The 26,514-nt window shown below is 35.2% G+C and overlaps 1 protein-coding gene across 5 annotated transcripts in view; it reads right to left on the bottom strand.

Moving 5' to 3' along the window:
• Window positions 1–5,466: 5,466 nt before the first annotated feature.
• Window positions 5,467–26,514, bottom strand: part of LOC129249307 (protein mothers against dpp) — a 44,884-nt gene continuing 23,836 nt past the window's right edge. Inside the window, exons 1-4 of one of the 5 annotated variants that reach the window (XM_054889037.1) lie at window positions 23,677–24,074; window positions 9,619–9,941; window positions 8,188–8,884; window positions 5,467–6,132 (exon numbers count right to left, since the gene is read on the bottom strand). In XM_054889037.1, coding sequence (XP_054745012.1) covers window positions 5,726–6,132; window positions 8,188–8,884; window positions 9,619–9,941; window positions 23,677–23,680 — 1,431 coding nt within the window. In that variant the 5' untranslated portion in view covers window positions 23,681–24,074 and the 3' untranslated portion in view covers window positions 5,467–5,725. Of the gene's footprint in view, window positions 6,133–8,187; window positions 8,885–9,618; window positions 9,942–10,863; window positions 10,965–11,123; window positions 11,271–23,676; window positions 24,075–26,514 lie in introns of those variants that run through there. The other 4 variants (XM_054889036.1, XM_054889035.1, XM_054889039.1 and 1 more) reach the window with 4 other exon arrangements.

Below are 26,514 nucleotides of genomic sequence, written 5' to 3'. Positions count from 1 at the left end.
GCTTAAATTAATAAATAAGTCGGTTTTATTTATATTCGGCACCCGGACTTGTATCCGGACAAGAATTTTTATGCAATTTAACTGTAGTAGGTAGGTAGTGAAAGTGGCATAATCCAAAACAAAAAAATAAATGAATGCAGAAATTACTACCAACTCTCTTATTAGGTTAGGTTGACCTGGCTGGCTGAAAGCCCTCACATAGACCTATTGGTCCTTAGTGTTACCAGATGGAATTTGAGCCTTACGTTTCCTTGTAGTAGGCTTCTTGTAAAAATCCTGCGTCTTTTGCGAATCTAAGTAAGCTCGGTAGCTCCAACCCCGAGAGACTTTCAAACCTCTCATATTGTAGAGCTCATATTGTACTTTCCTATTATGATATGTAGAAAATTGCTGCTGATATCTAGATTACTTTTACTGAGGCACAGCAAACTGAAAGCTTTAAAGTCGTTTTTCTCGACATGATATTTTTTCGGCTTGATTATGACACTCTTGTAGCAAATGAAATGGTTTAATCTAGAATATTTTCGAGTGTTTCTTCTTTTCTGTTCACAAAATACTTGATATTCATTTAGACCAAAGTGTGTTAATCTTCCGTTGGGCACCCGTGTCTGGCCAAACTGGCTTTGTTGACTTTGGTAATGAATTTAACATATTTCTATTATAGCTAACGACTCGAGGTTCTAGGTAGCTTCCTAAAATTTAATATTTTATCGATTTATGGGTATAACCTTTTAAAAAGGATCCGCCAACAAGACGAAAAATAGACCAGACTGGGTTGCCCAACTGATGGTTTTAAAAAGGTGTCCAACGGAGGGGCAAAAAAATTAAATAAGTATATACCAATTAATGTTTCTAAGGCTATCTGGCATATATATTGGCATTGACTCAACCCTCTCCTTCCTCGGTTTTTTAGAGGCTGTGGTTGAGTTTCACAAGTCGTTCCTTAAGACGAGCCAAAGCACACGACAAACAATACGTCTGTTCATGTAAAAGGTATCCAGTAACTTGCCGAGATTTCACTCTCAAAGAGAAAAATATCAAAGAAAGAGCATGAACGCAAAACCATTAAAAATTTGCAAGTTTTCCGAACAACTGATTAAATTTTCAAAAATTAACTAAGCCTATGTAATTAAATAATTATCAAACCTCGCTCAACAATGTTTTTGACAATTTCTTACTTTCCAGAATATATGTATATAATTAAAACAAAAATCTGACTAAATAAGCTTTCGGTAGCCTTTTCCATGTCGTTCCATTTGGCACCTTAATCCCATGTTGATGGGCCGTTCGCGTCCGGCGCTTATTTCTACTATATAACGCCAACAGAAAATTAGAAACAATTCATAAGGTATCTTCTAAGCTTTAACTAATCATATCCGAAGATATTTTTTCAAAATATTTTATAGGGTTAAAAATGTTAAATTAGTTAACAATCAAGAAATACAAGCATAAAAACAAAGGACCCTTTCAATGCTTCCGATTTGTATTACGGAAATTGCAGCAACGGCGACTGAGGGTTGTGGTTCAGAAGTACTTCTACTCAAATATGAACGAGACGGTATCAATAAAACGGTCCGCGGATGACATATGGCAAAAATAATTTTTTTGTTTTTTGGTAGGACTGTTATAAGCTTACATGGCAAATTTCAGCGTGATATGTCACATAGTTTGTTTTCTGTGCTACTGTAAACAAGTCAAGCTCGAGAGTGTTCTTCGAATTCTCTTTTATGACTTCAATTGTCTCAAAATGTTTTCCACGGAGCGGCAACTTGAGCTTGGGAAACAGGAAAAAGTCACATGGAGCCATATCAGGCGAATACGGTGCTTGCGGAACGATATTAACATTATTTTTGTTCAAATAATCGCGAACAAGACGTGATGTGTGAGCTGGTGCATTATTGTGATGCAAGAACCATGACTTGTTGTCCCACAATTCCTTCCTTTTAAGACGAATGTTCTCGCGCAAACGCTTTAGATCGTCTAAATAATATTCAGCGTTAACCGATCGGCCTTGCGGAAGGAATTCCGAGTGCACCACACCTTCGTAATCGAAAAAAACAGTCAGCATAACCTTAACTTTTCAGCGACTTTGGCGTGGTTTTTTGGGTTGATGTACGGCCCTCTTTGAACGATTTGTACCACTGGAAAACACGTGCACGCGATAGAGCAGAGTCCCCATAGGTTGTCTGCAACATTTTTAAGGCATCTGAAGCCGAAATTTTGTTGGAATAACAAAATTTCAAACAAATTCTTTGTTCAACTTGAATTTCCATTGTTAAATTCGAAGAACACACTCGAGCTTGACTTGTTTACAGTAGCACAGAAAACAAACTATGTGACATATCACGCTGAAATTTGCCATGTAAGCTTATAACAGTCCTACCAAAAAACAAAAAATTTATTTTTGCCAACAGCTGTCATCCGCGGACCGTTTTATTGATACCGTCTCGTTCATATTTGAGTAGAAGTTACTTACCTCTATATCATTGGCTGATTCCTATTTAGTATATGACTTCAAATAAACTTTATCTAAAGTATATTTGTTTACATTCTCCATTTTATTTAAATTTAGAATTTTTACTCAATTCGCAAATTTTAATTTGTGTTTATTCTTACTTTCCCATCAGCTGTTTTTCTCAATTGCAAATTCTTACAAGATAAAAATTTATCAGCAAAAACTTGCAGCTTCCCCTCAAGATGAATGTCATTTGCTCGCTCTCTTTCCCCTATTTGGCTAGTTTTTTTGATACATGAACACCAAAACGTGATAATTTGTAACAATTACCACACATTTTTTGTTTCATGAAATAAATCAAAATTCATTTATATAAGACGACACATTTTAAATAAAAAAGTATTTACTCTCTTTGCGTAGTTCGGGTTCATTCAAGCAATGCAAAATTTCGATAGGCATCGGAAGAGTATCACTAGACAACTTCGCGCTCTTTCGATCTGGCCTGGAAAATGATACGCGCAAATTTTTTTCCTGGTTTCAATGAAGAACCGCACGGTTTTAACCAATAAGTCTTTTCATTTTGTTTGTTTGGAACATGAACAAACTTAACGCCCTCCTTTGCTTACGTTTTGTGGCACAACAAAACAGTAACCTGCTAACATTTAGAAAAAAGTTTTTTTTTCCTATACTTTTGAGTACTTTTTCTTGAAAATTTGTTCTGAAATAAAAAGTATATTTTCCAAGAGTACATCAAGGATTTATTACGTAGCTCAAGATGGCTGACACAGGGTGAAAATTAAATTTTTTCACCTTTAATTATTGCTTCATGACTTTGTTAAGGGGTTAGTGGTAGTCAGAGGCCCGAAAAAAATGATGATTTTCAATATTTTTTTTTGCTAGTCAATTGCTTTGTTTTACAAAAACATAGCACTTATACACCAGGTTTCGACTTGACTTCAGCAAAATTAAAAACAAAATAATTAATAATTATAAAAGTTATCGCATTTTGTGTGGAGCCCGTTTCTCCAGAAGTCCCTTGCGGGGACCATCACAAGTCCTTGGAGATTCATCTAAAGTCAATGGGACAAGAGAAATTAGTTTTATTAATAGATAATCTTGAGCCTGATCGAAGCTTTTTTCAAAATTAACAATATGGCGGCCTTCGAAATATTTTTCACATTTTCGAGAAAAAAAAAACCGACAATTAATTGTTTGAAAAAAATCCTCCATCGGCACGTGTTTTTTATGTTTTTCAAAAGCATTATAAATTTTATTGAAATCGACCACGCGGTTTTTAAGTTGCAGAGATCACCAGTTCAAAAAACATAGTTTTGTGAAAAACGCATTTAAAGTTTTGCAATCGATTCATGAAGAGTTATACGAATTATTTAATTACTTAAACTGTGTCATCATACCCGGGCCATATAATAGTTCTTCAGCTGTCATAGTAGCTTCCAAAATATCGATTTGCTGTTTCCTGCGTAGCATTCTACCTTCTCGAGTGTTATCGTTAGCGCGCTTATCTGCCCATTTTTTCAGCATACCGATGAAAATTAGGCCCACCATTAACCTGTTAAGTGATTATGTCGTATATATGCGTCAATTTCAAAAGTTCATTTTTTAGTTAATGTCGTATATGTGCATTGTGCCGAAAAAGAAATTTCATTTGCTATGAAATTTAAAGTTAAACAAAAAACGAAAAGTTCCTTGTTATTTTTACATTATAAAGTAAGCATGAACACTGAATTTCCTGATAATCGTTATCATAATCGTTTAGCCAACCAACGCGCACGATGAATCCAATATTTGGGCACATTTTCCATACTAGTCGGAGAAGTCGGCTGCTTGCAGCTGCTGCTCGAATCGCTCTCGAATGCTCCGGAGCGCCCGAGCGCCCTTTGTTAATTGTTGAATAACTCGAAAAGTGATTGTCGGATTCACTTCGAATTTTCACACAACACTTTTAAGATATTACACTTAAAGAAAATGCGAAAAAACCCAATTTTTGGAAAATTCTGACTACTCCTTAATCAATTCTGTTCCCACTTCAAATTTGGCTTTTAAAGCAATTTCAGTTCTGCAGTGAGCACAAATTTCTTCAAAAACTTTAGTTGTTAATAAATTTTAATTAGTTAATATGAAAAAATTCTTTCTATAAAAAATAGTGTCGATTTTCTGCCCATTTTTTTGTTCATCAAAGAGTGCGCATACTGTGTTTTGGCTGGTAATCTGTTTAACTTTATTCGAAACTGATTTTGTATTAACCATTTAATACATTTTTATTTACTACAATGCATATTACAATAGCGTTTTTTCTCTTTTTCATATAGAACAACGTACATCAATGCATATTTATTAGCAAAATATAAAGCAAATGAATCCATAAATACACGATTAGCTAAAATACAGAGCAAATTTACAAAATATTTTCATTAAATGTATACAGATATAATATTTATGTGTATATTTGTTTTTCCATTTCAAATGTCTTCGCATAATTCCAGAACTATCCTAAGACTGCTGATAAACTTTAAGGCAATTGGAACTTCAATGGACAATGGCGTGCTTATGAGTTTATTGTTAAGCTACTGCAAATGGAAATCAGTTCAAAATGGTTTTGTTTTTTATTGAAGTTCATATTTAAGACATTTCATAAGGCCAGTTACGTTTATGTACATTTATGTATTTGTAGCTTAAGCTAAAAGCGCTGATAAAAGTGAGCAGCAAAAAATACAGCAAAACATTGTTGTTGCAGCTTGAGTGAATATATTTTGTATTTGTATTCATAACTAGGCACAATAGCTTGTAAGTGTAACTGAAAATTAAACTAATTTACTATTACTAAATTATGTCTAAAGTAATCATGAGTTCATTTTGTATTTTGTTTGATTTCGCAGGAAATTTTTCACTATTCATCCCTAATCCTTTCTACACACCAAAATATTGGAGACTATCCCCAGTTGCTTCGTAATGCGAAAATTATAATTTCAAAATAAAACAACCAATACATATTTAAATTGAAATAATAAACTTTTATTATTACACGATAAAATGAAATAGATTGCATACGCGTTCAGGTTTGCAAACGAAAATTATTTTTGAAAATTATCCTAAATTGGTGGTTTTTGTAATATTGTAAAAATATTGTAAAAGTACGTCTGGATGTATGCGTATCATACTAAAAAAAAGCATACTTAAAAAATCCACTTGGGAAATAAAAAAAATTATAGTAATGAAATCAGAAATCAATGAAATATCAACGTCTTCCTTTTATGATACGGAACTAATGGCATTGTGTGGCGAGCCCATCTGCGTTAGCACTTTATCGAGCCACTGCAGTGGTCCATGCAAATGTATCTCTATCCAGCAAGGTGTAGAAGTCACGTCTTGCCTATGATATTCAGCGCCCCAACCCTTCACGAAGCTCATCCGGATTGTGCACATCTTGGTCAATTCGTAAACCGCTTCGAAGCCATTGTTCACTGACTGTGATAGAAGTTGAGCAAATTCCTGATTGTTGAAAATTTTCAGGGAACAGCCTGGCGGTATCTTGCACACAGTGCTCGGATGGAAGCCGTGGTGGTAGTTGCAGTTACGCGATTGCACAAATATTGCCGAGTCTGAGAGGCACTCGGCATAGACTTCCCCAGCAACGTAATAAAGGTGAACGCCTTTTCCTGCGGAGAAAATATAAATGTGTGAAGCGATAATTTAAATTGTATAATTTTTGATTTTTAACAGCATATCGCGAAAGGGTGATCAGATTGGAGGTACTTGTACATAAAAACATAATTTTTTTGCGTATTCATTGACATTTCATCATGGAAAGACTTACGCCTCAGCAGCGTTTACAAATCGTATAACTGTATTATGAAAATTGAGGCTCTGTGAAAAGTGTCCATCGCGCGCTCAGGCCAACTTATGGTGTGCATAACCGTCCTACCCAACACACTATACTCGACCGATTAGACCACGTAGAGCCCGAAGTGGAGAGAATATGGAGAGATTGAGAATAAATGAGAGTTTTGCCGAAAACCCGGAAGAATTGATTTCGCGCCAACCTTAACAACTTGGCCCATCTTGTGGCACTACTTGGGGACTATGCGTAAAGATCTTGGTTCAAAAGCGTAAAAAATATAGCTACTCCAAGATTTCAAGCCGGCCGATCTTCAAAATCGTCATAAAAACTCGCCGAAGATCCGCATTTTTGGACCCCAATTTTGATGAGGCGATGAGGCCATTTTCGGCTTAATGGCTACGTCAACAAGAAAAATTGCCGTATTTGGGCTGAAGAGCAACCCAAAGCCATTCAAGAAGAGGCATTACATCCATTGAAAACAATCGTTTGTTGCGGCCTATGGACTGGAGCAATCATCGGCCATATTTCTTCAAAGACGAGGCTGGCGGCAATATAACAGTGAATGGCGTATACTATCGCATCATGATAAACGACTTTTTGATGCCGGAAATTGAAGCCCATGACGCCCAAAACATTTGGTTCCAACAAGAAGGCTCTACTTGCCGTACAGCCCATGAAACAACACATTTACTGCGTCGTCGTTTACCTTTGGACTTTTATTTGTGGAGGTATGTTAAGTCTGAATACTTTGAAATTGAAATTTGAATAGATCGAGCCAAGGAGCACCAAGAGATGTAGTGGCTCCTAAAACACTTAAGCTAAAAAGCCCATTGTATTTAAAGCTCTGGAAAGAGGGTAGATAGTCAAGGAGGGAAGGAGAAAAGTATCAGAGAAAAAGATAGGAAAGAATAGAGACAGAGATAGAGATAGTTAGTCCTGTGAGAGTTTTCCAGATTCTTTGGCAAATCTGTAAATATCCTCCCGTTTTAGAGAACGAATATTCTCATAACATCGGAATCCAAAGCTCGTAGCCGTGCTCTAGCAAAGGCACGACACTCACAGAGAAAGTGCTCAGAGCTATCCGCCTCCTCCAAGCACGATAGCCACATAGGGTTCTGAATGATTCCAATGGTGGTCATATGCGGGCCCCATGGGTTGTGTCCTGTAATAATGCCGACCATCAACCTAACGTCTTTCCTTCCGAGTTTTAGTAGAAAGTTTGACAGTTTTCTGTTCGGACTTGTCACAAAACACTTTGCAGTTCTGCAGCGTTCTAAACCGGACCATCCCTCTATAATCGCTGATCCAATTCATGATTCCTGCGGAACTGATTCCGATTATTGGCTCTGGCCCTTGTGGGGGAACCGCTGATCTGCGGTTGGCCAATTCATCAGCAATTTCGTTTCCTTAAACACCGGAGTGTCCTGGAACCCATATAAGTACAAGCCTGTTTTGTCTTGCCACAGAATTAAGCTTAGAATGTAAGATCTTGATCAATCTTTGAGGTTTGCTTCGCGTTCTCCAGGGCCTTCAGTGCAGCCTGACTGTCACTAAAAACTCCAATCTGTTTCCTGCTCCATCTCCTCTCGATTATCCATTCGGCTACTTTCAGGACTGAATACTTTAAGGATAAACCAGTTTAGATTGAGGCATTGGAAGCCAACATTACTGAAGTTTTTCTATTGGAGCAAATGCGGCGGCCAATATTTGAAAGGATTTATCTCTAAAAAAATAAATGTCATAAATGGTTCTACGCAAAAATACTCGTAATAAAAATTGCCCAATCAATGTGAATTTTTTTTGTTTTCAATTTAAAATCCGATACCTCTAAATTGATCACCCTTTATATATTTTTATATTTTACAGTACATACCTATGTGACGGCGTGTATTTTCTATGGTGCTGTTGCGATTTACATTGCTTAATTGCCCTAAACAACATCTATCCGAATTATTTGATGGATTCGTAAAACCGTCGACGATAACTGAATTATTGTTGCAGTGGAACACCTCACCCACACGACAATTTAGCTCATAATAGGCGATTGAGGCCCAAAACGCAGGCTCCGAATAGCTCACCTGTGCCACATCGCCCATCTGTGCATCGATCAATTGAGTGCCATCGTTTGGATTGTTCGAATTGCCATCTTCCGAAGGGCTATAAGCTGGCGGCGGTGTACCTGCCAAACTGCCATATGGTGAGTTGGGGTTTGAGTTGACCGTGCTGGGACTGCCGGCTGACGTTAAAGGCGGACTATTGGGGCTCATATTATTGAAGCCATTGTTGGAGTAGTTGACATTGGGTGGAATTGGTGGCTCAGACATTGACTGGTTAAACTGTAGCATTGAATAGCCGGGTGCGAATTCTGAATGACGTGGCACCAACACTGGCGGCAGTACAGGACTCTCAACACGTTTATAATGATAAGGATTGATGCAAACTTCTTTTTGTTTGGCGCTGAATGGGTACTGACATAACTCTAAGGGTTTTAGTTCGTGATGTGATTGCAAATCTGGCCAGCGCCAAACGCGGCAATAGATGACATGTGGCAGACCTTTGCGATGGGACACCTTTGAAAATCATAAAATTTCAAATTTAGAAACAAGTTTAAATTCAATTTAGAAACAAGTTTAGAGAAGATTACAAATTTATGGATATAACTCAACTATTTCCTAGTCGGCTTGTTATTATTTGTTATATATTATATATTTTTTTAATTATTTTTTTTCTTTTCTTTCATTATTTTTTCTGTTCTTTTTTTTATTATTATTGTTTTTTGTATTTAAAAGTTTTCTTTAATTATTATTTCCTTTTCTTTAATTATTATTTTTTATTTATTATTATTATTATTATTTTTATTATTATTATTATTCTTTTTATTATTATTATTATTCTTTTTATTATTATTTTTTTTTTGTTTTATTTTTTATTTTATTTTTTTTTTTATTTTTCTTTTGTTTTTCACATTTTTTGTTTTTATTTTTTATATTTTGTTATTATTTTTATATGTTTTATTATTATTTTAAATTTTTTTGAGATTTTTTTTATTTTTTTTCTTTAGTATTTTTCATAAGATGTTTTTTATTTCTTTTCTTTTTTAAATTATGTTTTTTTTATTATTATTTTTTATTTACCTACTTTCATTATTTTTTATCATAATTTTTTTTTTTGTTATTTTATTACTTTCTTTTATTTTTTTTTACTTTTTTTATTATTATTTTTATTTTTTTTTTTTATTATAACTATTTTTTTTTTTAAGCGGTTATAACTTGCGATGAGAGAAGTGTTAAAAGTGAAAGCTTACCTGCAAACGTCCATCTAACGAACGTGGGATTGTAACGCATTTTGATGGCTGGCCTGGGCAGGATAACGCACGCTCTAGTTCCTCAATAGCGCCTTTGCGTTTTTTTAACTTTTTCACCAAACTGTCCACCGCCTTCTCAGCCCACTTTTCTTCTTCGTCGCCTTGTTTCCAACCCAAAAGTTTCTTTACTGCGGGCGATGTGAATGAAAAAAGGGTGCCAAGCCGGGACATGGCGCTGCTGGAGGTGGACTCGACATCTTCTGTGTCCATGCCGTTTGTCGGGTTCATCGGATAGCCGGGGTAACTGTTAACAGGTTGACAATCTGCAAGAAGCAAAATTTATTTTAATTTTTTCGTACTAAAAGCAGCAAAACTTCACATCTTAAAATAATTTTCTTAATTAAAGATCCAGTTACTTGAACAAAAAATAGGTGGAGCTAAGCATTTTGAATGTCCGCTTAAAAATCCATGTAAAAAAATACACACATACACACATAGCAATGCATACATATGCACATACGTGCGATTAGACACCAGCCGTGCAGAAGTAGGTTCACTGATTGGCACACACACCCGCTACTCAAAGTGCTATAGCCGATGGTTATCTTGGCGTGCGGCCAAGCAGCTGCCGCACACATACGGGCTTAATTTGTATGTTCCATGTGTGTGTGTGTGTTGCATATGACCGGTGGGCGGTTCTAGCGCTTGAAACTTTGTGCCGGCGCGTACACGTTCCAATGCGGGCAACACGTAAGACATTAAATTAAAAATGGAGTTCAGAGCGACAAAAGCTGCATAAGGTTTGAAAATGGAAGTAAAATTAATTTGCTGTTGTTGGCACTTGATTAATTTTGAATGGTGATTTATGCGCCAAATTATTCGTTAAGGACAAATTTGTTAATAATTTCCAAGCGACAATTAGCCAAAGGCGACAGCGTTCCGTTGAATATTAATCATTCATAATGAAGTTGGTGTAAACACTGTGGTTGTACAGTTATAACTTGTGGCAGCGAATTAAGCGCTTTTATAGCATTAAAAAGTTTGCCTAGAGTTTGATTTCAAACAATTTGTGTTATTTACAACTATGCTAATAAATTAACAAATTCTGCCATTTCATTGTTCAACTTTTTTGCTGCAAGCAAACTTACAATACAAATTTAAATCCAGACAGCAGAATGATGCACATTTATAAAGGGTAGAAGAGTACTTTTTGAATATAATAAGCAAATTGAAATGCGAAATTACCGAATTTAATTTGCAGCAAAAAATGAAGTTTTCAACCCTTAGTTGCTAAAAGAAAAGTTTACAAAAACAGCTTTTACTACAGAAAATTCTATTCAAAATGCTCACGAACCACAAATTTTTATTTTTATTTAATTTTTTTGCATATTTTTTAATATTTAAAAAACAAAAAGGATGTGTTTCGGACTCTGCCGAAAGTTGATTAAATGGCGGTATAAAAATCTAAATATAAACACAATTGATACTTAAATCGAAATAGTTACTCTGTATCGGTGCTGAATTAAATTTTTGCGATTTCTTACTTTTTATTTGCTGACTTATTAAATTCATTTTTTAAAAACGGTTAAAGTTTATGAGCAAGCAACGGCAGCTTTGTACTTTACCACTAAGTAAGCAGCGAAATCAAAAAAATTAAAACGAAAACATTACACAAAATCAAGAAAAACATATTGGCATAGTCCAAAATGATAGAGCATGAAAAAACCAACAAAACTCTCACGGCGACCGTTATGGACCGCACCTAATGGGGAAATTTATATGCGGAGAGTGCGTTAAATACATGCAAAATATTGATATTGCCTTACGAGATGATCAGGAGAGCGTCAATAATATATATATATGTATGCCTTGCAGAGACACTAAAAATAAGCAAGGAGAAGCCACAGCTGATGCAATCGATGGAAGGGAAACAAAAACAAAAACCCCCAAGCTGCGGGAAAGAGAATGAAAAGCTATGCAAAGAGATCAAAACATTGGTAGGGGAAAAGGACAAAAACAAAAACATATCCAAATACGGTAAAAATCAGCAGTAACACAAACAAAACACAGGATATACCAGAATAATAGTAATCAACGTGTGCCTATTATAATAGAGCCGAAAACAAAACCAACAAGTGATAAAACAGAACAAAACTTAAATAATAAAATATAACCCTTAGGAGCTAAATATTGTTGACATAAAAGCACGAGCTATAATAACTAATAGTGTGAATAATAAAGAAAATAATAAAATTAAATATTAATACATAAATGAAAAATAAGATTAATTTAATTAAAAATGAAATTAAATAAATTAAAAATAAAATTAAAATTAAATAAATTAAAAACAAAAGTAAACAAATTAAAAATAAAATAAATTAATACTAATTAAATATAAAATTGAAATAAATAAATAAAAAAGAAATGAAATAAATAGATTTAAAATTAAATAAATAAAAAATTAAATATAGTTGAATAAAACCAAATAAATTAACAATAAAATTAAATAAATTCAAAATAAAATAATTTATAAATAAAATGAAAAAATAAATTAAAAATAAAATTAAATAAGTTAAAAATAAAATCAAATAAATTAAAAATTAAATTAAATAAATTCAAAATTAAACCAAATAAATTAAAAATTAAATTAAATCAAAAACTAAGTAAAATGAAATAAAATAAAAATAAAACCAAAAAATTAAAAATTAAAAATTAAATAAAATAAAGTAGGACTAAAATTAAATAAAATAAAAATATAGTTAAATACAATAAATAAAAAATTAAATAAAGTTAAATAAAACCAAATAAATTCAAAATAAAATTAACCAAATTCCAAGTTAAATAAACAAATTAAATAAATTAAGACTTAAATTAAATAAAAATAAAATTATATAAATTCAAAATAAGTTTAATAAATTATAAAAAAACTAAATAAATAAATTACAAATAAAAAATTTAAAAATAAAATAAAATAAAATAAAATAAATTAAAAATAAAATGAAATGATAAAAATAAATTCAAAATAAATTAAAAATAAAATTAAATAAATTAAGACTAAAATTAAATTAATGATAAATAAAATTGAATAAATTATATGTAAAATTAAATTAAATAAATTCAAAATTAAAATAAATTAATTAATTAAAAGTTAAACTAAATAAATTAAAAATAAAATTAAAGGATATCAAAATAAAATTAAAGCTATTAAGCAAAAAGATATAGGCGAGCAGTAGGAAATTAAGACCCCAGGATGACAACAGGTATGATCTTCGAAAAAAATAATGAGTTATTAGAATATCTAAGGAAGCTAAGTAAGTGCACGGAGCAAGATGAAAAAAACCCCCTTAAAACAATATGTGGATCAAAACCAAAACAAAACGTGCTACAATGCCATACTGGAAGTGGTTGGAGAACAATTGCCGAGCGCTCTAAAGCTTGACACGGAATGGGAAAGATATGACGCCTATGACGGACTTCACGTGGGAGGAATGCGAAAAAAGAAACGAAAGATGCAGCAGATGCTTTGGAAAACTCCGCACAGGCGAATGCTAAGAGTACACGTATAATCGTTGCCACGACAATAGGTTCTACGTTACCGGAACGACCCGGATTTATATCCGGCCAAGGACTGTCACTCCAGCTGTCTCTTCGCCCTATATGTATGGGGAATGTTTATGCTGATACAACAACATAAGATCCGGTTCCTACATACATCCACGGCTACATTGTTCTTATGCCTCATTATAATACTGTTGCCGCAAAGCCAACTTGGGCTAAACTCTTAGCGCCACAACAAATGCACTTCTACTTTTGGCTTTTCCCCCAGTATGTTTGACCAGCGATTGCGTTCACCCCACACAAATTCTTTTCACTAGAAATCTGCATGCAAATAGCAATAAAACAAATCTCACAGGTTGTAACTTTGTTGATAGATGACAGTCACAACCACAGCCATAGTCGCAGCCGCCGCCACAGCCAACTAACTTATCAATTGTAACAATTCATTTTAATTATGACATTTCAATGTCAACCAGCTGCAGCCGCGAAATCGCCAACAGCAGTGATGCAGATAAAAAAGAGGAAAATAATTATAGTAACTGCAATATAAATCAAAAAAAGGAAAAAAATAGAATTAAAAAATGAAAAAAGGCTTTGGCACCAAACAAACACAATTTTAATAATGAATATTTAATCTGTGTTTAACGAATATTCGTTTCGATGTTTTTCACTTGCTCGACAATGTGCAGATTTTTCCGCGCACTCACACATACATAAATTAATTAATTCCACTCAATCGAAAAACACATGACAAACTTGTGGTCAATTGTCAAACTTGTCAACAGCATGTAAACACATGCATACATAGCACACACACATAGATATGCATGCACATTACCACACACAGACATTCGCATTCCCAACAAACGTGGCAAATGTCAATTGGAAAACAAGAAAGGTACTAAACTGAAATGTTGGCAAAATGTGTGCAAATTAGCAACCAGATCAGCGATAAAAGAAAAACAACATTTGCTTATTTTGGAAGAAAATTTTTAATGCGCGCACAATTTAGCTAAGCCCGATTTTTTTAGAAGCCGCGCTATTATATTGACTTGTGAGGTGTTGCAGCTTAGCCATCACCACTGCACTTGTTCGCGCTCTTCGCCAACAAGTCGCAATCCAATTTCAAATCCAATTAAGCGCTGCGTATAAATCAAGAAATTCATTTAATCGCAGTTAGCCGCGGTGGGGATGAAAATTGTCAGTGAATTGGGTGGCGTTCATGTTGCTGATGGCGATAGTAAAGGTGGCAAATGCAAGCGTAATTTGGTGACACTACCAAATGAAACCCAGCCCCAGCCACTGCATTTGTTGTTAATATTCATCGTTGCAGCAAACGCAAATCGCAATACTTTACTGTGACGCGTACGCATGCGCGTGAGTTGCGAATGTGCGGCGATCAGTAGTGTTTTTAATGTGCTGGTGTGTGTTTGTACGCGCACAGCGGCCGGGCGTAACACAGCAGTCGCAATTTTAATTACCACGCGTTACGGCTACTGGGCTTTAATTTACAACCTGGTTAGAATTACTCATTTCACAACGAATTAATCATAAATTTGCAAGTAACCGTAATTTATATTTATTACAGCTATGCAATTAATGCATGCGAATACAAGGTGGCCTCCTGCTGTTTCTCGCTGGCTACCGGAATTCGCCAATGATTCCACTTGTGCACGAGGCTTTTACATACACACATACGCATGTGTGTGTGTGTGTACTTTGTAATCAAAATATGTTGGCGTGCTGGGCAATGCGTAGATCGATTACAATTTAATGCAGTTGCAGATAAGGAAGCAAATAGGAAATTAGGCTTAGCACAGAAAGACTGTATCAGTCATAATGTGTTCCAGGAACCAGAAACTTATTTATAAAATTCAACTTCGTTGTATTTATTTCGCTTGAAATTTAACTTAATTTGTGCATGGAGATGGATTGGAGTTGGAGTTGAGGTAAGCAAAAATTGGGTAATGAAAAGTCACAATTTTTTCGTAAGTTATTCGCATACATTTTAAAAATCTGCAACAAAAAAAGGGTGTAACTGTTCACTAAGATGTGTAGCGACGCTTCGATCGATTTGCAAACGGATGTAATACGAGTACACGAGTGCATGTGGTACCGCTACGCTAGAACAGTACGAGTAGTTTGCGCCGATTATTCACTGTTTCGTCGTAATTATAACTCGAAGATTTATGGGAATCAAAAAATCTGCAGGGCGTTTTCGAAAAGGACAACAAAACATATGTTGCCAAAATTTTTGAATTAAAAAAATTAAATTGTTTGGTTCATTTTAAAAACACTAAACTAAAAATTTCAATTGAACAAATCTCAAAACTATTAATTACAAATTATTATTGTTTTTTTTTTTTTTTACTTTTTATATAAGCCCTTTATTTTGAAAGTGGTATAAGTTATATTTTCCTTGTTTCGAGATATTTAGAGTTTTGCATTTTAAAGGATTAAAAAATATTTTGTATTATGGAATATGATTTTGTGACAGTAAATTGTGAAATTTATAACCATTTTTAAAAGAAAATGTTTTGAAAAGTTGAAATGACTTATGCCACTTTCAAAATTAACTTCAACTTTATAAATGACTTAGACCATCAAGGAAACATTTTTACCAGTAATTGACATTTTATTCAAACTCATTCCATTGTAACTAAGTAAATTATTTATTAGTACTTTTAGTATTTAGGGAAATAAAGTGTTTGTGAAAAATTGGTGGGATATAGGGTAGTAATCTATCAAATTCTTTACGTTTTTCTTCTGTTATTGGTCTAATGGTCGTATATAATGGAAGCAAATCATTTTTTCGAATATTCTAGGTCTTCCTCTTTTAGGTGAGAGGTCTAATATTTTGAATTCGGAATTGTCATCCAAGGAAGTTTTATAACACATCTTATATGGAGCATTTTTTAGAAATCTGATGCATTGCATTTTTAGCCAAGACACAGCTTCTCCATGGTGTTTTTCTTTCTATTATTCGTTGATTCGATGAAATGATTTGACGAAATGAAATCTTTCTGAGCCATTTGTACTACTAAAAATGGGTTTTTCTTTTTACATACTTCTATTAAATTATAATAATGCTCAGGTATGTATAAATAATTCGAATTTTTTTTTTTTTTTTGTATCAAACCAAAATCGCGATTATTTGGCAAAAACGAATGGCCGGATACCATACATTTATGATCAACTGTTTCAACATTATTATCAGATGACTGAACAATTTTTAACCAAATTAAAGCTATGTTAATGTTACGATTTTGTCCTGAGCAGGCATCACTATAAGCTATGACATGCTTTTGAGTGGTAATGTCCCGTATGTGCTTTAAGACGCAGGACTCAACTTACTGTGATCCTCTTGAGGCGATTGTTTCATCCCATGCATACATTTCAGCATTTTTATTGTGGAAATAATGAAACCCTGAATTGTATACATACGAGTACATGTTGCGCTTATAATAAGCTATCGGAACAAAAAGTTGTGGATTAGAAAGTGCTTTCTGTAGATCAAATATGAATCCACTCGGGTTATCTTTTGCTTTTTGTATGTCATCTGTTAAACTTTTTCTACCTTGTTCGGCACTGTTAAGATGTGAATCATGAATTTCTATAAGATGCAGCTTCTCGTCTTCATTTCTGGATGCTTCAATTTTTATTTTTGGCAAATCAAACTTTTGGCACGTGTCTTTACGAGGAGTATGAAAATTTCAGTTGAACTCCGTATTGAATATTTTCCTGTAAGTCCACTCCTTCACACGTGATGTATTATTTTCATCACATTTTTTCACATACAGCTTATAGATTTTTCGAATATCTGAGTCAGCACTTAAATACTTTCGATCTGAAGTGTGAAGTGATCTCGTGTAATTTCTCAGAATTTGTTCTCGTACTACTTTAATTTTTTCTTCATCTGTTTTTCTAGATGAACCAGCCATTTTGCCACGACCATCCGTTCCAGGTGTTTTAGCATTTAAGACACGGCTTAATCTTCCGTTAGATATTTTGAAAGTACCCAAAAAAAAGTTTTGCAAACAGAAATTTCTGAATTCCGTACATTTAGATGAAACTTAAAACTACATTTTCTCATATATCCTTCGTAATTTCTGGGCCGTCTTTTTTTATTGATTGTTTTCGAACCAAACCATACAGAAACAAATTATGTTTTTCGAAACTTGATAATTTTCCAAAAAGAATCAAAATTAGCTTTCCTGTCTTCATATCCGATTCCATTTGTACATTTTTTGGAACAAAGTCAATCTTTATTTTCGAAAAGTTTACCACTCACATGCTCAGACTCTTTTTTTTTTGATATTCCTCTCCACTGTTTCTCTTAATTTTTCTTATATTTTGTGCATAATTACGTTGATGCCGTGTCCTCTTTCTTGATTTCATGTTGCTTTCTTCCCTTTGTAAGGGTTCCGAATTCACTTTTAAAGTATGAACTGATTCATCTGAAGACGATATTAGTCTTATTCGTTTCCATTTCTTGGGAGAATTACTTATACAGGGTGAGCCAAATAAGACCTACTAATGTCACGCAGCAGGTCCATAGTTTGCCTAGCAGTATGCGCAGTTGCTCCATCTTGTTGAAACCACAAATTAGGATACTGCTCTGCTATTGGCCACAAAAAGTTTTCAATCAATGTTCTGTAAGAAATCGATTCCGGCGTTTCATCCTCATGTTCGAAGAAATATGGACCGATAACTCTAGTGGCCATAACACCGCACCAAACAGTACATTTAGATGGGTGCAACTGATGGTGTGTTGCCCTTAGATTTTCAGAGCCCCACAATCTACAGTTTTGTTTGTTGGCATAACCATTTAAATGGAAATGCGCTTCATCCGACATATGCCGATATTTACGCTGCGTTAAAACAATTGATCGTTGACAAGAATAGAAAAACTCGATAATTTTAACGCGTTGTGTTGTACTTACTGTAGGGTTCTATAATAAATTTCCAACAATTCAATTATAACCTACAAAAAGAGAAAAATAAATATGTCAAAAAATAAAAAGTTATTTGTGCTTAACATTAGTAGGTCTTATTTGGCCCACCTTGTACTTCACTTCTTCGCCGTATAATATCTACAATTAACTATAAATATTACGTTTTTACGTTAAAAGCATTACTTGATCATACCTGAACCGTTATCTGAAGACATGACAAAATTACTAATTATTTGTGAACAGACTGACCTATAACACTATCAAAAAAAAAAAAAAATCAGTAACTGTATTTTGTTTACCAACCAAAAAATAAAAACATTTTATCGAGTTAATTTTCATGGCTTACTGTGAATCTCTTCAGATTATGTTATTTTATTCGGATTTGATATGAAATAGCTGATAAACTACAATAGATTTTTAAAATTTTTGACTTATACCACTTTCAAAATCTCTTTTGGGTGCTGAGCGGTGTTGATTTTGAATAAAATACAATTTTTTAGGAAATTATTGTCATTTCTCTTTATTATGATAATATTGGTATGGCTCCATTACGTATGGAACAAAATATCGGCCAAATGGCCGCCCATTAACGGCCTCGGCGGCACACCTCCATCCGATGGTCCAAATTTTCGATGACGCTGAGGCATAATTAAAGTTCTATGCCGTTAATGTGCCGAATTATCTCACCCTTTAGCTCTTGAATTGTTGCTGGCTTATGGACGTACACCTTTTCTTTCAAGTAACCCCAAAAAAAGAAGTCTAACGGTGTCGTTTAGGTGTGGTTCACACTCAACATCGGCCCTTGAAATTTAACCACCCTTTATATACTTTATAACGGGTGTTTTTTTAGTCGTCGTCGTTCTCAACTTGTCGACCTTTGTCCTTCGCCTACGTGGAAAATTTTACGAAAAGATCTTGGCTTGGGTGCCTATAAAATACACCTCGTGCACGAATTTAAGCCAAATGACCATCGCTTGCGTCGTCTTTTGGTCGCTGTTTGGGCTCATATGGATTTAGTATTCAGGTTTAATGGAAAAATAGTCACAAAATTGGACTGATCAATGGACCATGTAACTCGTTGCCGCGGCGGACATGTGCCGGCTATCATATTCAAAAAATAAATGCCATGAAATTATCTACCAGATTATAATAAAAACAAAAATCACGCCAACAATCTGTTTTGTATTATCATTTTAAATACTCAAGCTCTTAAAAACGCCCTATATTATAAAAAAAAAATTCAGAAAAATTTATGACAAGATACAAAATGCTTGGATAATTTGACATAGAATCGCTCTATTAAAAGGTAACAGCACTAAAAATGATATAAGTAAATAATAATTGATAAGTTTTGAGCGTTTTATTTAGAAAATCCTCAAAATTCTACAAAAATTACTATAGAATATAACTGCAATTTCGAAAATGTTATAAAAAATTGCGCATTATAGCAACCCTGTCAGAAAACTTAAGGTTTCGTATTGTAAGACGTTTATCACAACATCCTCACACGTTGTTGTTGTATCAGCTAATAATTATAACATCTTCACACGTCGAAAATGTTGGCTATGCAATTCATTCTAGTCCTATCTCCGAAAATAAAAATAATTCCTTTCATGCCAAATCAGAGTTAAAAGGCAGATATTAGATAACTCAATATTTTGATGAAGTAGGCGGGTGCTTGCATTATTTGGGCGAATAATGGTTTGTCTAATATCTTGTTTTGGTTAAATAATCAGCTTTAAAGCAAGCGAAATAAGAAAAAAAAACGTCTAAGAGGGTCAAGCAATTTCCCCTCTTACAACAGTAAAGGTATCATAACCCAGTTCTTTCTACGAAAAGAAAAATTACTTTGCTCCCTTCGTTCGTTCATTCTTATTTCAACGAAATTGAAACCAAAAATCGCTTTCCAAATCTGTACTGCCTGATCCAAATTCTCGCTTCAATCCAAATTATCATTGGAAAACAACTCATTATTTATAAAACCACAATTGCACCGATTTGCATTTTGTACGCTGGAAGGAATCCAATTTAAAATACTTAGGACCATGACTAATGCACCCCGGTATATGCCTTATTCTGATATTCACCGCGATTTTGAGGTCGATACAATTCCAGTACAAGCACAATACAAGCAGGTTACTGACGCACACAAGTTCCCAAATGGAGAGAAAAGTAGTCAAAGACGGTTTATAGAAGCGCACAGGAATAAGGGACTTTGTATTAGAGAATGACGACCAACAGTGGTTAGTTACGTTTGTATTAACCGCTGAAATTCACCATGTGTGTGATGTTTAAACCTGCAATATCCGCAAGTGTAGCAAAAAAATGAGAGCCCAAATGTTTGAATCTTCGCCTGATGAGAGCAAAGGCAGCTGAGAAAAAGGTGCTGAAATGATTCCAGCTCATCCTCTAGACAGCATATCGTCTTGCAGACAGGACTTGACACCTAACGGACAATGTCCGGTTAGTTATTATATTGTCCGTTTAATATTATTAATGCTTTGTTTCGTTTGTTAAATGATCTTGTGCGCCATGGCCCATCAATATCACTTTTTCTTGGATTTTGTTTCTTATTAATCAAATTATTGGGAGGTTGAATTAGTTTTAAAGGTGACACACAGATGGCGCTATTTATCACTTTATCGCGTTGGCAATACTGAATATATATTCATGACAAAGCCTCATCCCTAGGCTTTGTTTATCAGTATCTGTCATTTCGCTGAAGTATAAACAACGCAGTGTTTTCGTGCTCCGAGTATGTCAACTTTCGTGCCGTCGAAACGCAATTTGCAGGAGGCCTACCCAGACCATACTCCGTCGATTTCAACATGTGAGTACTGGTTTCGACGATTCAAAAGTGGTGATTTTCACACCGAAGACAAGGAGCGTCTTGGCCAGCCCAAAAAGTTCGAGGACGCGGAATTGGGGGAATTGGTAAACGAGGACTCGTGCCAAACCCAAGAAGAGCTTGCTGAATCATTGGGCGTTGATAAATCAACCGTTTGCAAGCGTCTAAAAGCGATGGGAATGATCCAAAAGCAAGGACATTGGGTCCCGTACGAGTTGAAGCTGCGCGACGTCGAACCGTGATTTTTTACGTGCGAATTGCTGATCGAGCGACAAAATCGGAAGGGTTTTTTGCATCGGGTGGTGACTGGCGACGAAAAATGGATCCACTACGATAACCCAAAACGCAAAAAATCATGGGCTTTGCCCGGCCACGCATCAACGTCGACGGCCAAGCAGAATATTCACGGCAAGAAAATCATGCTCTGCATTTGGTGGGATCAGGTCGGCGTCGTATATTTTGAGCTGCTCCAACCGGGCGAAACAATCACGGGGGATCGTTACCGACTGCAATTGATGCGTTTAAGCCGGGCATTGAAAGAAAAACGGCCGGAAACGGTAAAAAGGCACGACAAGGTTATTTTGCAACATGACAACGCTCGGCCGCATGTTGCTCAACCTGTCAAAAAATACCTTGGAACGCTTGGCTGGGAAGTGTTACCCCACCCGCCGTATAGTCCAGACATAGCTCCCTCCGATTATCATTTGTTCCGGCATATGAGTCTCGATTTGGCGGACCAGCGGTTCTCCTCGTACGAGGCTACCAAAATATGGGTTTAGTCATGGATAGCCAAGCAGCGGCCAGAATTTTGGAGAAACGGCATCCGGAAATTGCCCGAAAGATGGGCGAAAGTTCTAGCTAGCGACGGCCAATACTTCGAATAAAATATTATATTTTGTACCGTTTTTTCACAATAAAGCCCCAAATCTTCGAAAAAAACCTTTAAAACTAATTCAACCTCCCAATACTTATTGTCGCACTTACAGGCAAGACACATTCATTAAAGGCACTACACCAACAACAATATTTTGGGAAGGAAAAGTATAGGCAAAGTAGAAAACAAAGAATGAATTCGCCTTGTTTCACTCTGGGCTGACAGCCACATGGACACGGCGAAAGAAAAAAAATAAATCAGCTGATTTACCGATACCACCTTTAATAGATTGGCCTTGCTTACAGGTGTAATATTTTATGAAAGCGAATAAAAAAAATAAAAACCACAATTTTCAACTAGAAAAATATTTAAAAAAATTGCATAATACAATTTTTTTTTGTCAGATTTCACTTCACTTTACTTGGAGCTTCGTCTATGATACTGTTCGGATCTCTCGAAAACTAGACTATGCTACCTGGGTGCTCTCAATTTTGAAAGACTAGAATGCATCTTTGAACTGAAGCTTGAGCGACTCCTAAAATTCGAAAACAGTAGGCGGATCCTGTGATGCATATTTTCGCTAAAAAATTACTCGGATGTGGCATCGCTATAGACCAAAATGGTCGCTGCGTGACTTTGGCCAGCCAGTATAACCGACCTTACCTACTTCACTTGCGCCTTGTAGTCAGTCGGATTGGGCAGAAAAATCACATCCTTGTGCTATCCAGGAGTCTAAATACTAACTAACTATTAATGCTATGAAGCGAACGTGCAATTTTAAGACTGCGGAAAGTTTAAGATAAATAGTTACACTTGAAAGTTCCTGTGGTAGCAGCTCAACAATAAAAACTATATGGCACGCACAATTCCAGTATGTTTTACTCTCTTTCAAGTAGCCTTCATAAAATTTGAATTTTGAAAGCATTTGCTGAATGATTTAGTGAGATCTCCTTTCAAGAAAATGCGTATAAGATAGTTGCCTTCTCCCTCTGTGCACTTTCTCCTGATCATTTGTCAGCAGCTGAAGTTTTAGGCCTCTATCCATGCTTCGTTACGGGCCTGATAACTTCAAAAAATTAAACCATTTAACGAATTTAGCAAGCACTAAAGGTAAACCGATACTGAAGGTCTACACAATGTATGTATACATACATATGTATGTATGTATGTGCATAGAATAATTTAATACATTTAGGGGCCTGATATAAATAGTATGCAGATATATCGATTTAAGCACACACAAATTTAACTTCAGCATTTCGTATTGCTGCACATTGACATACATACATACGCGTACCGAGTGTGCAGATGGCTGTGCATGCGAGTAAGATGAAGCCACATGCTGATCACAATGTCACAGCTATGCGTAAAAACATAAAAACATCGATAAACACGAAGCTTAAACGCACAAACGCACGCAAATAAACCTAATACTGGGTAAATTCTAGAAAGGATTGCTATGCACGTGCGCTATTTAGAATTCATGCACGCATGCGTATTATTAATCAATCATAAATGCGGCAATAAGTGTAAATCAAAGTGTATAAAAGTTATCGCACTTCCGCTCAACGAGCACTGGAAAGCCAAACGCAAAAGCAAGAGCCGAATCATGCCATCAGAGGATCTGCTCAACTGTCGTCTCGAGTGCGTGAAACACAAAAAAGTTGTAATAAAATTTTTTTCACAGTATGTGTGTATCTATGTATGTACATACATTTGTATGCAGTTAAACATAGATAAACTGGCGCGAGTGCGCAGACGGAAGCAAGAAGGAAATTGAAATGTGTAAACAATAAATATGATAAATATGGTAAATAACGTACACATGATTGGAATGGTGACCAAATAAATGCCGATTGTGCACAACTTTAGTTGGAAGAGATTAAAAATCCAGCGAATTTGATTACAACTTGAGCAGCATTCAACACTTTTGCACTTTTGCACAGTAAAGACGACGGTTTTTTAAGTTTTTTGTTCTCTCTTTTTTGTTTTATTGCATTTTTATCTCCACATTTCACTAAAAATCACACAAATACCGGACGACGTTGTTCACTTTTCAGCAATCGTTTCTACTATTCGACGAAGATCAAGTTAGCTGTGAAACAAATCGGAAAAAAAGCGGAAAGCAAATGCCGACAATTCCGTTGCTAAATATTGCTGTTGTGTCGACGATTTCTGTAACGAGTGATCGCGACAAAGCGAACGAACGCACAACTATTTCCTCGACTACCAACTGACGGATTGATTTGACTTGACTCAGCGACTGCTAGCTAGCTCGCTTTCCTGTTAGCCTGTCTGCCTGCCAAGCTGAGTGACGTCTTGTCACTTGAATTACAATTCAACAAATGTTGCACTATACGCTGCAACAGCGTCGATTAGGCGCGCGCTGCCACCACTCTGCGACACTGATTGCTCGCACGGCGCTAGTACGCTACGCTGTATACGAGTATTCGCTATCTTATGGCATCGTGTTTTCTTTCTTTCAATAGATAATTTTACCGTGTTGAGTGCACTTAACACCATATCGAAGTTCTATAAACGAGAGCAGCAAACTGCAAAAGCGAACAATAACAACAATAAAAATAACAAATAATACATTACTAGTGAGCCAAGGCGAGCAAAATAACAGCAATTACAACACGTAAAACTTCAAACATTAACAAGAGTGTAGCGCAACATAATAAGCAACAATACCAACAGAAAAGAGCGGCAATAGCGTCGGAATAAAAAACAACAGCTTAAAAACAACCGCAATACATAGCACGAACAATAAAAGCAGCAATGCATATCAACAACAGCTATTGGAAATAGGTGTGTATAAAAAGACCCCATCGATAAGTAAACAAATCGCTGCACTGATATGAAAACCTAAACAGAGTGAGATCTCTCTGATTGGCGACGGGGTGTGAAAGGTGAGTCTGAGTCGCAACTGTAAAGAGTGCCACGCGGAAATGCGCCCAATTAAGAGAGCGCAAAAGTTGAGAGCGCAAAACATGAAAAAGGAGTATAGCTTGCGAAAAATAAATCTAATAAACTTCGTATGCATGTATTTATATATATATATATGTATGTGTATATACTTATATAAAAGCGAAATAAATGTTAAAAATTTGATGTTATTGACGGAATTACTGAATACAGCACTTGTGACACTCAGCAAACCGAGGCCACTTTGTCAGTGTAAATTCATCCATTTTCCAAATAAACTTAGTTGTCTGTTGTATACTACTATACTACTTGTCTGTTTGTATACTGCAGCTGTCTAGTTCACAACTGTCAAATGTGATTGACGTACGACGCCATCTGTAAAAATTGCAAATCTTCCGATAGGGTGACTAATTTTGCGCCACCTTGTATTACTTTACAAAGCCACTCAAACACCCACACTGCACGCATAATACTTGTTTCCGAACATCTGAAAATACTTTTGTATACTTTTTCGATCAATACTGGTTTCACGACATCTGAAAATACTTTTTCATTCTCACGATGGTCGGCTCTATGGTACCGGAACGACCCAGCTAAGGACTGTCACTCAAGTAGCATTCCCCTTACATGTATAGGGAATGTTTATGCTGCTACAATAACAACAAAAACTACTGTATTTTTGTGTATTTGATATTTTTCGGGCCGTTTGGAAGCCCAAACGTTATGGTTTTCTTCAGTACTTCATTCAGAGCAACTTGGAGTGATTCATAAACAGTTATCGCACTTCTGCCCTGTTCGCTATCAAAAGTTACTTTTGATAATTGTTTTCAAAAAAATATGTATGACAAAAAACTTTTTCTTAGGAAATGGGCCCCTAACAATCCCACCATTGGTTCTGGCTTCTAAATGATTCAGTGCCGTAGATGAAGACGACTATAAAATCAATAAATGTTTATTTTTTCTTAATTTTCTTTTTTATATGTTATGTGGTACAAATTTGTGGTTTTGTTGTTGGTTAAGCACAATTTTTAAACGAATTGTACAAAATTTAAAACCAACAAACCTTTACAGCATAGAATTTGGAAAGAAAACTGGCACTCATTGGTGAGAGAGAGCTGATAGTGCCGATTTACATAGGGAAACATTTGGTGCGTGTGAGAAAGACGGACGGAGAAGGCAGAGGGGATTTTGTCTCCCGTACTGGCGACATGCTCTATGCTTCTTATTCGTATTTTCCATCTTAAAGTTGGTTGCAAGACAATTTTTGACATTCGTTTTCTTATTTTGTGTGAGAAAGTTCTGAGTTCTGTGTTTGTTTCAAATCAAATGGAAGAAATAAACAATGCCAAACATCAGAACGCTGCTTGGGAAATACCGGTTGATTTTTGCTAGTAAAGAGGGTATGATTTAAAAAACTTATGGAACATATTCATGTTGAATTCCAATTTTTTTCTCTTTCTAGATGCTCAAGTTAATTTTAAGTTAAGTATTTATATTATATATGAAGTATTTTTAATTAAATTCTTTTTATTCAATATTCACATATTGTTTATAAAGTTTCGAATTAATGCTGCCTCCCACATTCACATATGTATATTACATGTAAATGTATAAACATATGGATTTGCATGTGTGTGTGTGTACATTTTATCCAATATGCTTTGTACCTTCAACAAGTAGAACACTTTACATAAATTCTGTGCAAACCGAAAACAATATCAACGATATCGAAT

Source organism: Anastrepha obliqua, chromosome 5, assembly GCF_027943255.1.
Source record: "Anastrepha obliqua isolate idAnaObli1 chromosome 5, idAnaObli1_1.0, whole genome shotgun sequence".
NCBI lineage: Eukaryota > Metazoa > Arthropoda > Insecta > Diptera > Tephritidae > Anastrepha > Anastrepha obliqua.
Note: the sequence above shows the minus strand (reverse complement) of the source record. Positions and strands in the feature narration are given on the sequence as shown.